At 43.0% G+C, this 14,608-nt stretch overlaps 1 protein-coding gene and 1 pseudogene across 2 annotated transcripts in view; one reads left to right on the top strand and one right to left on the bottom strand.

The window, feature by feature from the left end:
• Positions 1-14,608, bottom strand: part of plppr2a (phospholipid phosphatase related 2a) — a gene marked incomplete at its 3' end in the record, with an annotated part of 51,694 nt that overhangs the window by 18,246 nt on the left and 18,840 nt on the right. Inside the window, exon 3 of the mRNA XM_080776913.1 lies at positions 9,632-9,820. Coding sequence (XP_080633039.1) covers positions 9,632-9,820 — 189 coding nt within the window. The remainder of the gene's footprint in view (positions 1-9,631; positions 9,821-14,608) is intronic.
• Positions 1,570-6,502, top strand: LOC308323946 (E3 ubiquitin-protein ligase TRIM39-like; annotated as a pseudogene). Its single transcript has 2 exons — positions 1,570-2,404; positions 5,642-6,502. The product of its transcript is annotated as an E3 ubiquitin-protein ligase TRIM39-like (transcript).

The following is a 14,608-nucleotide window of genomic DNA, read 5'->3' as shown; positions in this document are numbered from 1 at the left end:
CTGTTGTCACTCCAATTCTTTGATGTATATGTAGGATGCAGTTCCTTACCTGTGATCGTTTTTACAGATCACAACCCGTTGGTGTTTTTGTCAAGGATGTACAACCATAATCAAAGACTCATGCGATGGGCTTTAATAGTGCAAGAGTACAACTTGGAGATAAAGCACAAGAAGGGAAAAGACAATGTGTTGGCTGACGCCTTGTCTAGAGTGTGGGGTGGTTAAGTAAATCAAATAAGATATTTAGCCTGTAGGTTTGTATTTGTACATATTTTTGTAATTACATTAGTGTTTTTTTGGTAGTATGTGTAATTGTAACTTCAGAACAAACCCCATGGTTTGTTTCTTGAGGGTGGGGGTGTTACGGATGTCGGGGCGCGGGTCTGCTATGTGTCTGTTTGTCTATGCGCGCGCCCTGTTTGTCGTCCCTGCAGATCCGTCCGTGCGCAGCCATTGGTGGGGAGCGTTCCCTACGCTCCACCCTTGGCCGCCTACTCCCAATCCTGCGCGTCCAACCAGCGCTGCCACCCTGTCTCTCCTGATGAAATAAAGTCCCACTGAAGACTGAGATCCGGGCCGCTGTCAGACTATCTTGTTTGTCGCTAGTGTAGGGAAGTGACAGCGCGCCCTCCGTGCAGGGAAGAGTGTCCCTATTTGTACCAGCAGTGTATATATATATGTATTGAAACCTCCGAAGGGAGAACTGTACTGTAAAGTGCTTTCACACAAACTGTGATCGAATCTCGAGCAGGTAGTATTTCCTTATATTAGTATTTCACTGTCACCTTAGCTAGTTAAGCAGGCACCGTTCTCATGTACTTTTGTTTGATGGTAGGCATAAGAATAGAGTAGTCAGATAGCGTTTTCTTTTGTCACCAGTCAGATAGTCAGTGTTGGGAGGGGGTTTAATAGGATAGGGTGCAGTGTTAGGGTATTTTTATTACTTTCTTTCCTTTATGGTCCTGCTCAGCCTGCTCACATTCGTTCACATGTGTTACACTACTTTGTTTAAATCTGTATGCCATCTAAAGATATAGTGAATAAAACAACTTTGGCATATACCATCTTGCCTTTCTTTCCCCATAACCATCCTAGACTTAATGAGTCGTAACAGTGTGTGTGTGTGTGTGTGTGTGTGTGTGTGTGTGTGTGTGTGCGTGCGCGCGCGTGCGTGCATGCGTGAGTGCTGTACAGTATGTGTGCGAGAGAGAGAGATAAGAGAGAGAGAGAGAGAGAGAGATAGAGTTAGATTTTGCAGCAGTTCTGCCCCTTGCGAGTTTTGTGGGAGGGTAACCAGGAAATTGCTTGTCATTCTTATCACTGACTACGCACACAGACAGACAGACACACACACACACACACACACACACACACACACCTTCCAGTGAGGGAGGGCAGACTGCATCTAGCTGACCCAGACAACTGTAGACAGCTGAATGGTCTGTAACGCATACCAGGATTCAAAGTGAAAGAAACCTTCAGGGAATATTCTAGAAGGGGGACTGTTACCATCCGACTGACTGACTGCCTGTATTGAGCAGAGTGATTGTAGCTTCCCTCAGAGGCAAAATGGCTTCCAAGCTGCCCTTTTCGGACGAGGATTTTTCCTGTACTGTGTGTCAAGGCATCTTTGAAGATCCTGTCATTCTGCCATGTAGCCACAGCTTCTGTAAAGAATGTCTGCAAGGATGGTGGAGAGAAAAGAAAATGAAGGAATGTCCACTTTGTAAGAAAACATCCCCAATGGTTGAACCGCCATGTAACCTGGCTCTGAAGAACCTGTGTGAGACCTTCAAGTTGGAGGCACAACGGAGACCTGCAAAACGTCAGAGAACATCATCAGGGTCTGAGGATCTCTGCGGTCTGCACGCTGAGAAACTCAAACTCTTCTGTTTGGCGGAATGTCAAGAGCCAGTGTGTGTTGTGTGTCTTAATTCAGAAAAACACGCAGACCACAGTTTCAGACCCATCGATGAAGTTGCACTGGATCACAAGAAGGAAGTGCAAGCATTACTGAAGCCTTGCAGGAGAAACTGGAGGTCTTTAATAAAGTTAAAACAAACTATGACCAAGCAGCAGAACACATTGAGGTCCAGACCCAACACACAGAGATGCAGATGAAGGAACAGTTTAAGAAGCTTCATCAGTTTCTAGAAAAGGAAGCGGAGGCCAGCATCAAAGCACTGAGGGAGGAAGAACAGCAGAAGAGTAAGATGATGAAGGAGAAGATTGAGGGTCTGAACAGAGACATATATTATCAACCCTCTCAGAGACAATCAGCACCATAGAGGAGGATCTGAAAGCTGAAGACATCTCATTCCTGCAGAAATACAAGACCACGATGGAAAGAGTCCAGCTCACACTGCACGACCCACGGCCGGTCTCAGGAGCACTGATAGATGAGGCAAAACACCTGGACAACCTGACCTTCAGAGTCTGGAACAAGATGAAGGACATTGTCTCTTCCTGTCATTCTGGCCGGCTTCGTGACAACGAAGAGCAAAAAATAAAATAAAAAACTGATAAAAACAAAAGAACAAGACAAGTTATTATTTATGTGTGTAGGCATCTAATATAGCTCATCGTATACTCATCAATCTCTATCAATCAGAGAACCCATCATCAAAAAAGAAAGGAAAAACAGTGCCCTCTGTTCCTTTGAATTTGTATTGACGGAGTAAACAGTCTGTCTCAAGAGACTATACACACATATGAATATATATTCATTACATATTGATATCCATATCATATTATAATGCTCTCACTTGTGCATCATGCACCTACAGGTATACTACTATCATTATGCATATGCTTACTTACTGCAGCGATGCAACACGTTTTGAGCTTCAACTATTAGATCTGCTATTTTTGCAATTTATTTTATTTGAATCCTGAAAAGCAAGCATGACAAGACATCTGAGGTTTCTACATCAACAACATGGTACTTGACCTTTGCCCTGACGGTCACTTACTGCATGTGTATGTGACTGATGTCTGTGTATGCTGAAACTAAGATCTATCCTGTTCCTAACCACATGACTTTTGTACTTTCCATTAAATAACCTGTTAATACACAGAAAGCATCTGTGAGATTTTATACTTTGAGCTATTACATTTTGTGACAATTTGTGCAAATCTTTGAATATATCTATTTTTAAAGCGAACATCTTTTACTCATATTGCTGTAGTGGCAGAAAATGTCAATATAGGCTCTATATTGCCATTTTCTGCCCCTACAGAAATATGAGTAAAAAATGTTCACTTTAAAAATAGATATATTCAAAGAAACAGAAACTAGCAGGAAGGGCAGAGGCAGGAAATAATGAAAAGGAATCAGAGTACACTTGAGTAAAATACCGTCAGTACTCTGAGATTGTGCGTGAGAAGAGGTCACGCACATTTGCACGTAAGCTAGAGCCTTATTCGCAGCCAACACAACAATGAGGAAAAGAATGCTGTCAAACAACGTACAAGAAAAAGTACAGAAAATGGGAGAGACAAGGGGGGCTAATGAACCTAGTTGGAGAAGTTAGGCAACATTTGGCTACATCTTGTGGAAAATATAGAAAGGGAGGCACGTCAACGAGTGAGGAAAATAAATAAGCCCTGGTGAAAATCAATTGTGGTTGTTGTATCCTGTGCAGTGTGTGCACCTCCGGAGACTAGCATTGTGTGCCTTAAACCTGCTTCGCTGAAATCTCTTATAATTATGCATGTTAAATAAATAAATTACTATACCATGAAATGGAAAGAGAGAGAGAAAGACCAGCGCAGAGCTGAGACAGAGGATGGGAGTGGAGACCATAGTGGATGTGGCATTTTCGGCTTTTGGCGTTCGGCTGAAAAATACCACTGAATAGTCAAAACACCTGCGTAACCTAATTTTTTGTACAACATATCGAACACATTGTAGGTTGATATGCGTGGCCGGCACACCGCCAACATGTCACAGTATTCTGCGGCGTGGAAATATTTCCAAATATCAGAGATATTGATACAATGTTTTAGCAGTCAGTTTGGAATTAATTGAATTTTGAATGCAATGAATGCATTCAAAAGTGCTGAATAAATTAATGTTTATGGACCCATAATAGTGATTATTAGTTTTGCCATAATTATGTCTTTGACTCTTTTGCCATAATCAGGTAGTTTAAAAAAAAAGGTACGGACATGAGCAATGGTACAGTAAAAATAGTGTGTGTGGGGGGGGGGGGGGGGGGGGGGTTAAAGAGAGAGAAAACAAGATCTATAATATTAATCATATTCGGCTATTCGGAATTCGGTTTTCGACCAACTGTTTCCTATTATTCGGTATTTGGTTTAGGCCAAGAATTTCCCTTTCGGTGCATCCCCAACTAATTTCAAATCTGTGTGTTGCTGAACCCTTAATGGTATTCATGCCCTCACAGTTTTTTCATGATTCACTGTATTTTTTGCTATTATTTTATTATATTTTTTTCATGTTTTCGCTAAACTAAACTAAAGTTTATCATTATTATTACTACTGTATACAACAAACCAGAACAGATTCAACTACACTTGTGTGACTTCAGTCTTTGCCATGATGCATCATTCTCTTGTGCTGCTATCCTAGATCATAAGCCTAGCTTCTCAACTTCTCATCTCATCAAAGCTCCGCCCTTTACAAGTTTCATAGGAGGGAAACTAAGTGCTTGTTCTTATCACTGACTACGCACACAGACAGACAGACACACACACGCCTTCCAGTGAGGGAGGACAGACTGCATCTAGCTGACCCTGCAGACAACTAAACATACTGCTGTCAGCTGAATGGACTGTAACGCATACCAGGATTCAAAGTGAAAGAAACCTTGTTCAGGGAACATTCTAGAAGAAGGACTGTTACCATCTGACTGACTTCCTGTCTTGAGCAGAGTGACTGTAGCTTCACTCAGAGAAGAAATGGCGTCCAGGTTGCCTTTTTCAGACGAGGATTTGAACTGTGCTATGTGTTGGAGCATCTTTAACAATCCTGTTACTTTGCCATGTAGCCACAGCTTCTGTAAAGACTGTGTGCAGCGATGGTGGAGAGAGAGGGAAATTAAGGACTGTCCACTTTGTAGGGAAACTTCCTCAAATGTTGATCCGCCCTGTAACCTGGCTCTGAAGAGCCTGTGTGAGACGTTCAAAACTATCTGCAGTCTGCATGCTGAGGAGAAACTCAAAGTCTTCTGTCAGGAATGTCAAGAGCCAGTGTGTGTTGTGTGTTTAGAAAAACACACCAACCACAGTTTCAGACTCATCGATGAAGCTGCGCTGTATCACAAGAAGGCTTTACAAGAGAAACTCATGGTCTTTAAGACATTTAAAACAACAACAGAACACATTGAGGACCAGATCCAGCACACAGCAATGCAGATGAAGGAACAGTTTGAGGAGCTTCATCAGTTTCTACAAGATGAAGAAGAGACCAGGATCAAAGCACTGAGGGAGGAATGTCAGCAGAAGAGACAGATGATGATGGAGATCAATATTGACGATCGTCGATCTGAACAACACAATCAGCACCATAGAGGAGGAGCTGAGAGCTGAAGACATCTCATTCCTGAAGAACTACAAGACCACTATGTTAAGAGTCCAGCTCACACAGGAACCACAGCCAGTCTCACTGATAGACATGGTGAAACACCTGGGCAACTTGTCCTTCAGTGTCTGGAACAAGATGAAGGACATTGTCTCCTACACTCCTGTCATTCTGGACCCCAACACTGCCCATCCAGAATAGATACTGTCTGATGATCTGACCAGTGTGAAATTCGGAAAGAGTCAGCGACTTCCTGACAACCCAGAGAGGTTTGATAATCGAATATGTCCTGGGTTCTGAGGGCTTTAACTCAGGGACTCACAGCTGGGATGTCATGGTCAGAGGCAATGTCAACTGGATAGTGGGTGTGCTAGCAGATTCTCATCAGCGGAAGGGAGACAAACGTGGTCAGTACTGGAGAATACGGTTCTATAATGGTAAATATACAGCACGCTCCTCGTCAGGGTCAACCACTGATCTCTCATTGAAACAGAACCTCCAGACGATCAGAGTCCAGCTGGACTGGGATGAAGGAAAGCTGTCATTCTCTGATCCTGATACTGACACACACATACACACCTTCACACACACTTTCACGGACACACTCTTTCCATACATTGATACTGGTCACACTGTGACTCTGACGATATTACCAGGGAAGATCAATGTGACTCTGAGGGGGCAGATGTAGTTATGATGATAATGATGATGATGATCTTTAACCCATTTACTGTATAGGACACGAGGCCGATTCATAAACCACCTTCTAAATCTTGGTCTAAGCTTTCTGAAAATTTCCAATATTCATAAAACAAAAATCACAACCGTGTGAAGTGAGTGGTGCAACTCCGTGTGGGGGTCCCGAAAAGTTACAATATAATCCTTGAATTGACTGAGGTTTAAGGACAATGTCAGAGAGATATGACCCATGCCTGCTCAATATCTAGTATGTCAGTATGTCAGACTAGCCTATGAAAAAATAATAATATGTAAAATATGTTTTATATCTGACTGGAATAATAGATGTCTCTCATCTATTATTCTCATCTATTACGCCCACTCACATTCTATATTAGAATCCAGCTAAATGTCATTTTGATATGATGAAGGGTCCCAGGTCAACAGATTGTGTGACAAACAAGGTATAAAAAGGCTTGGTAAGGTATAAGAAGTTTTGTTGCCATCATATCTACCCAATACTCTATTTCGTCTGTAATCATGCTAATAAACGTATAACTAACAATATTTTGTCAAGTCTGGTCTATACTTCATTCCGTGCCATAGCAACACTATATATTAATAATAAAGTTAGCTTTGTGTTCATCACACTTCCTGGGTTAGGGCAGTGGTGTAAAGTAACTAAGTACTAAGTATGTGCTCAATACTGTACAAGTAGTACAACTTTGAGGAATGTTTACTTTACTGGAGTATTTCCTTTTTTCTATACTACATACTCCACTACAATCATTTGACAGCTTTAGTTACTATTTGCTTATTTTGATTGGTATTACAAAACATGCATTAAGCCTTATACATTTGGTCCATTTGAAAATAGCAGATCTACAAGCTCAAAATGTGACACATTGTGAGCTTCTATAGATCTGACATTCTCAAAAGATTTGTATACTTTTTTTTACATGTGAAATGGGACATTCTGCATAATGAGTACTTTCTACTTTTGGGTACTTCAAGTATAATTTTATTGTGTCACAAATGTTTTAAAAAAGGTCTTTGATTTAGTCTCGCATTAACACACTCATCCTCTTGTTTTGTGTTATAGAATGTACATAGAATGTACATGTATAGAATGTACATGTCTCAGTTGTGAAAACATCAAACAAACAGTGATATGAGGTCTTCTAGTCCTTATCTGCTGAATGGCGCACACGCACACACACACACACACACACACACACACACACACACACACACACACACGCACAGTCACACACACACACACACACACGCACAGTCACACACACACACACACACACACACACACACACACACACACACACACACACACACACCCCCCCACACACACACAGGGGTTCCCTCCATGCGGTTCTACAATCTGTTCAGGAGTGGAGATGGATGGATGATCTCCACAGAACACTCCCAGAACTCACCAGCAGGGGGAGCACAAATCAGGCGGGTCGACCACGTTTCACATTCACTCTACCAACCACACTCATCAGGTCAAATCATCGTTGAGTGTCAATTTAGTCAATGAGCAGAGACAGTTAAATTAAGGTAACCAAATGGGACCCGTTTACATTCCTTACTCTCGCAGAGTTTACAGATGGCTAGATGTCAATGAAGACGAGGATTAACCAATATGAACACCGTCATCCCATCCCATCATCTGGGCATCAGCATTAGCCAAACATAGCAAAACAAAGAGGTTTGGAGGAGGTGGGAAAAGAGTACAGAGTACCAGCTCAGGTCCAGCTGACTTATAGTCTAGAGCAGTTGTTCCCAAAAGTTTTAGTCTGTGACCCAAAAAGAGAAATGGCTCATTTGCCCGGGACCCAAACTAGTGAAAATGGCAGATCTACAAGCTCACAGTGTAAGGTGGTAGATCGGCTATTTTCATTTGTTTTCTAATTTATGGAATATATTTGATTATCTCCATGAAATTGCCGAAATGAATCATTTAATTAGTTTTTGAATTCATGAAAAATGTTGCTTTTTGGGGGGAATTTATTTTGAAAATGTTTTGAAATAAAATGTAGGAAAGGAGAAACATAAAAGGGACCGATAGCAATGTGTCTGCGACCCACATATGGGTCCCGACCCAGGGTTTGGGAACCAGTGGTCTATATCAGTGGTTCTCAAAGTGGGGTCCGGAGACCCCCAGGGGGCCTTGAGAGAGTTCCAGGGGGTCCCCAGCTAAATGGACCCTTATGGTCTGTAAAATGGTAAATGGTGCATTTATATATCGCCTTTATCAAAGGCACTTTACAGAGATTGTGCATTACATTCCCGCATTCACACACACATTCACACACCGATGCCAGAGGAAGCCATGCCTGCTCATCGGGAGCAATTATGGGTTCAGTATCTTGAAAAGGTTTGAGAAATTGAGAACCACTGGTCTATAGGGTTTAAGTATTGTATGTACTATGGACAGTAATAATAATAATAATAATATCTCAAACTTATATAGCGCTTTTCTGAGTACCCAAAGACGCTTTACATGGGGGGGCTTTACAGAGGTAACAACAAATTAAAAACAACTTTAATAGAAAGAAAAGGAAAAATAACACTAAAAGCTAAAGAACATTAAAAGACAGTGAAAAGGGTTAGCTAGGGAAGGCAATTTTGAAGAGGTGGGTTTTGAGGGTGGATTTGAAGGTTTGAAGGGTGGGGGCATCTCTGAGTGCCTTAGGGAGGGCATTCCACAGGGTTGGGGCAGCAAAGGCGAAAGCTCTGTCCCCCCACGTACGGAGTTTGGTTTTGGGGACATCGAGGAGGTTTGCATCACCAGACCTGAGGGAGCGAGAGGGGGCATGGCGTTTGAGGAGGTCACAGAGGTATGGGGGAGCCAGGTTATTTAGAGCTTTGTAGGTGGTCAGGAGTGTTTTGAAGTGGATTCTTTGTTTAACCGGTAGCCAGTGAAGGTCACGGAGGACAGGTGTAATATGGTCTCTGGAACGGGTACTGGTGAGCAGGCGGTGAACAGTACACACTCAAAGTATAGTGTCATGAACAGATCCGCATGCATGGGATAATATAAACACACACATGTTCAGTCATTACACCACAGTGAAAATGGAACTCGTTGTCACATTCTAGGAGTTAAAATAACACTGAATAATTTTGTAGTGGGAAGCTGCGCTCACAACTTTACACACACCTCTCTCTCACAAACATACAAACACACACGCATGCACACGCTCTCTCTTACACACACACACACACACACACACACACACACACACACACACACACACACACAGCCACACAGCCACACACACACACACACACACACACAAACTTTCTCGCCCTCTCAGACGCGTACACATCGGCGCAGCAAGGCGAAACTCCCCCTCCCCTACCCCAGGACGTGTGTCTCCTCCTTACCGTGAAGGTGGGGATGGCGGTGACCAGTGAGTAGATGAGCGTGGGGGGGATCTTGCCGGCCTCCTCGGGGCCGGGGTAGGGCTTGGAGAAGGTCTTGTCGTAGCAGAAGAAGCCCTGGACGTGCACGGGGAACGTGTCCGTGTACTCAAAGTAGTAGGCCAGCAGCACCGTCCCCGCCATGATCACCAGCTGGAAGTAGAACATGATCCCCTCGTTAGACGCAGATCAGGAGCAGGAGAGGAGAGATGATGAGAGGAGAGGAGAGGAGAGTAGGAGAGGAGAGGAGGAGAGATGATGAGAGGAGAGGAGAGGAGAGTAGGAGAGGAGAGGAGGAGAGATGATGAGAGGAGAGGAGAGTAGGAGAGGAGAGGAGGAGAGATGATGAGAGGAGAGGAGAGTAGGAGAGGAGAGGAGGAGAGATGATGAGAGGAGAGGAGAGATGATGAAAGGAGAGGAGGAGAGATGATGAGAGGAGGAGAGATTCAGGACGAAGTTCCCTTCATCACTGGTGAATGGGAGAGGGGGGAGGTTGTGAGAGAGAGAGACAGTGAGAGAGATACGAGTGGAGCAAGCAAGGGAAATATAGGAACTCATAAGAGGGAGAGAGAGGGGGGTCCAGCATCCAAAATAAAAAGGAGGTGAGCCTGTGGGTTGGCATGTACAGAAAGAGAGAGAGAGAGAGAGAGAGAGTGGAGCAAGCAAGCGAAAGAGAGGAAGTCCCTAAGGAGACAGGCTTCTGTGCATCGGGGGATGAAAGCGGGAATGAAAGATGCAAAAAAAGAGAGTTCCACCACAGCCAGGATAGAAACAAAGAATGACAGACAGAGAACCACGGAGCTTGAGAGAGAGAGAGAGAGAGAGAGTGAAACAGATAGAGATGGAAAAAGGGGGGCTGACTGACTCTATGCTGCTGGCACTCACCTAATAGAGAGAGTGTGTGTGTGTGTGTGTGTGTGTGTGTGTGTGTGTGTGTGTGTGTGTGTGTGTGTGTGTGTGTGTGTCAATGAGCTACAATATGACATACATGCGTGCGTGCGTAACACTGTGTAAGTATGAGTGTGACATATGCTTACTACTAGTCGTGCACGGGTGTCGCGCACCCAAAATAGCTGATCTACAAGCTCACAGCAGGAACTTGTTTGCTATGTTTGTTGCGCAACACCTGCGCGCAACTAAATATAACTCAGGCCATATGCATGCAGGAATGTGAACAGCATCATTAGTGTGTGTGTCTGTGCTACAGTACATACAGTACATGCTACTTATCACCTGACAAGACAGGAATTAGAGAGAAGGCACCATGGGACAAGATATCCACTATGGATGTCTTGTGCTGTTGTTGTTTTCTGTACACTGAAACATGGTGAGTCCTGTTCGCCACACCAGCCTGCTATTACAGTTAATATTTGCGAAGAATGCGCTTCGTTTTGGTGCGCCTACAAATGGGCAAATTGGTAGGGGCGTTGTTGGTACAGTAAGAGCCTTTGGTAGGGGCGTTGTTGGTACAGTAAGAGCCTTTGGTAGGGGCGTTGTTGGTACAGTAAGAGCCTTTGGTAGGGGCGTTGTTGGTACAGTAAGAGCCTTTGGTAGGGGCGTTGTTGGTACAGTAAGAGCCTTTGGTACGGGCGTTGTTGGTACAGTAAGAGCCTTTGGTAGGGGCGTTGTTGGTACAGTAAGAGCCTTTGGTAGGGGCGTTGTTGGTACAGTAAGAGCCTTTGTTAGGGGCGTTGTTGGTACAGTAAGAGCCTTTGACAAAACACACACTGCACCATATTGGCGCTCTGTGTGCGTCCTCGTTTATGAGGGGGGTTTCTAAAATTGACACATGCACATATTCATTCCGAGTCAATGAGCTACAATGTAACATACATGTCTGACTGGGATAGACACACGAGAACAGATTATTAGCATTCTGCCTTTGTTTCGTGGTATTTTGTTATATTATTCCCTGACATACAGATTTTAAGAGCATTACAAATAGTCTATTATAGCGACCATAGGTCACATTTACTTTGAAAACCTGCATCTCCCTTCAGTTAGTCACACCTCCATATATGGTCACGCCTCGTGACACATCACACCACCATATATGGCCATTTCCATATTATGAATTTCACGACACTGACCTCATCTAACCCTGGATAACCATACATGGATAAGACTGGATCATCACCTACACTTTGTTTGAAATAGACACTCATGCTTTCCAAGGTGTGATTTGGAGTCCTAAGGATGAATACAAAATTAATATCAACATCTTAAAAACAAAATGTTGAATTGTGGGTTTGAGCTCACATGCCCTTTTGATGTATAAAGGTTCAAGGTTCAAGGTTGTTTATTAGTGTCCCCGAAGGGCAAAAGGTTTTACAGCTAAGTCATAAGGCTTGAAACACATATACATACATCAATCAAACCAAACGTATTGCTGCTGGTCGCAAGCGTGCAAGGGGGGGCAGAGTTTGGGTGGTGGGAGGAGTGGGGAAAGTGGAGAACACCGGGCATCTATGAAACAATTTCAAGTTGGTCAACGTATGTTGGGACAGGATTATAGGCTGATTAAGGGTACATGTGTTTTGGTCAAAGATTTCTTCTTTAAATGGAACCAAATGGACCCTTACAAGTCTCGAACTCTGAGTGTGTTAACCAAATGGACCCTTACAAGTCTGGAACTCTGATTGTGTTAAAAATGGAACCCATTTGGTTCCATTTAAACACACTCAAGAGCTATGGGGGTCCGTGGGCTAATTAATAATGCATACTCAAGAGGATCAGTAATGCCTGTGCATGGGCAACTGGGCCATCAGAAGGAGCTTATCTGACCTCATTCCCCCACAATTTGCCACAAACATGGGTAAAGATGCATTCTACTGTGCCGCCACCAAAATATGGAATGACCAACCAAAAGACAGACAGGTTCTCTACTCCCTAGCCAAACTCAAAGAAAGGGCCAAGGGGGGAATCAGAAGACAAAATCAGCCGTGTGGGAGAGAGAGTTAGAAAGAGTTGGGGTGGGGCGGTGCCACGGTGGAGGTATACCTGCCAACCCCCCTGCATTTTGCAGAAGAATCCTTTTATTTGACCATTTCTCCTGCACGACTCTCCTGCACCAGTACACATACATTTTATGTATGTGTAAGGCGAAAATCTACTACTAGCTGAATATAGGAGGGGCTAGCACAGTAGCACATCCTCAAAAAAAGAGTATAATTGAACTAGTTGCCCTGTGATTATAACTTTTGATTGCGTTAAAATCCTTATCTAGTTCGTCTCCTCTCTTCTTCCTCACATGTGGCAATGCGACGTGTTTTGCACTATTATCTCCTATTTGTAGTAATTTCTACGACTGTAATGACATGCCCCCAAAATAGGGACATCGGGTTGAAAAGTGATTAATAATTTATGGCACTAGTGCACTTATTTTTTTAAACCTATCTGCAAAACTATAGTCCCTCAATGGAATTGGACTGTACAACAGCGAAACAAATGAAACAAGACTGAACACAGCCATAAATGAATTTAATTTAATTATTAAGGAGTCTGAGGGGTTTTGCATGTTTAGAAGGTTGTGTCATTTTTAAACCCCCTGTCTGCAAACCACGCTCCCTTGAGAGGAGACGTAGGAATTTGTTTCTAAATAGAACTTAATTTAATTAAAAGGAATTAATGTGAAAAACGATCTGAATTGGATTAAATGATTCAGTATAATAAACAGGATGTTTGTGTTCCAGGCACATGTTCATTGTTTCAGACACCACACACACACACACACACACACACACACACACACACACACACACACACACACACACACACACACACACACACACACACACCAATTTAACAAAGGTGCAGACGATCAGAAATCAGCAGAGAGTGATCAAGGTTTCTACTCTATGCCGAATTGAAGTGCCCAGACTTATTTTATTTTAAAACGTCTGGGTTTCCGAGGCTAGGAAGCGACTGACACACTTGTAATACTGGTAATACATTTTCAATGCAACTCGTTGCAACATGCAATTTAGACTAGAGATGCACAATATCTGTGATATAATGATAATCTGTATCATATCGAACCAGTCTCAAAATAATCCTGATTATTTTCAACAATATTGATGAAGCAATAATAATGACTGTCGATGGCTTTGTACTCGCAGAGCAGCCAGTCTGCCTGACTCTGTCTCTTTAAGAGCTTCAGCTATTAGCTTACCATAGCTTTCAGAAAAACAGGAAAATTAAAGAGTTTTTTTTATCAGAGATCGAATATCAGTCATAATTTTAATATTGTGCATCTCTACTTGCAACCATTATCTCCAATGGCAGTTGCAAGGAGTAGTTTGACCTTAAAACATCCATTTCGGACTACAAGGACAATTGTGCTCACAATGTTTCTTTATCAGCCCATACAAGTATGAGAACACACACACCCACACACCCACACACCCACACCCACACACACACACACACACACACACACACACACTTACACACTTAAGTATTAGGATGTGCTTTTTGTGTTTGATGTTTTGTGTTTAGAAGCACCGTGTCTCTGTGCTTCCCTTAGGGGAGACACTGTGTGTGCACTCAGTTGTCATGGTGAACATTCAACACGACACACAATTTAAATAATAATTCTGTATATTTTTAGATCAGATCCGCAGCACATTTGTAACGTAAACAACATTCATGCCCTCTAATCCTCAACAGCACAATGACGTTCACATGTACAATATCTAAAGCCATGTGTGCATCTATGCTAATCGACGTTGTAGGACAAATTGTACTCACAGGAACTTTACTTTTTGCTTGATTGAACAGTTTGCAGAATTACAGTTAACATTAAGGAAGTATTTAGACAGGTACATTGGTATCTTGGTGGTGTATCGAATCTTGTGGACCAGACCACGAGGCGTGACCATATATGGAGGTGTGATGTCACGAGGCGTGCCCATATATGGAGGTGTGATGTCACGAGGCGTG

Source organism: Protomyctophum bolini (assembly GCF_963924005.1).
Source record: "Protomyctophum bolini genome assembly, chromosome: 11".
NCBI classification, from domain to species: Eukaryota; Metazoa; Chordata; class Actinopteri; order Myctophiformes; family Myctophidae; genus Protomyctophum; species Protomyctophum bolini.
This window is presented reverse-complemented; position numbering and strand designations above follow the sequence as displayed.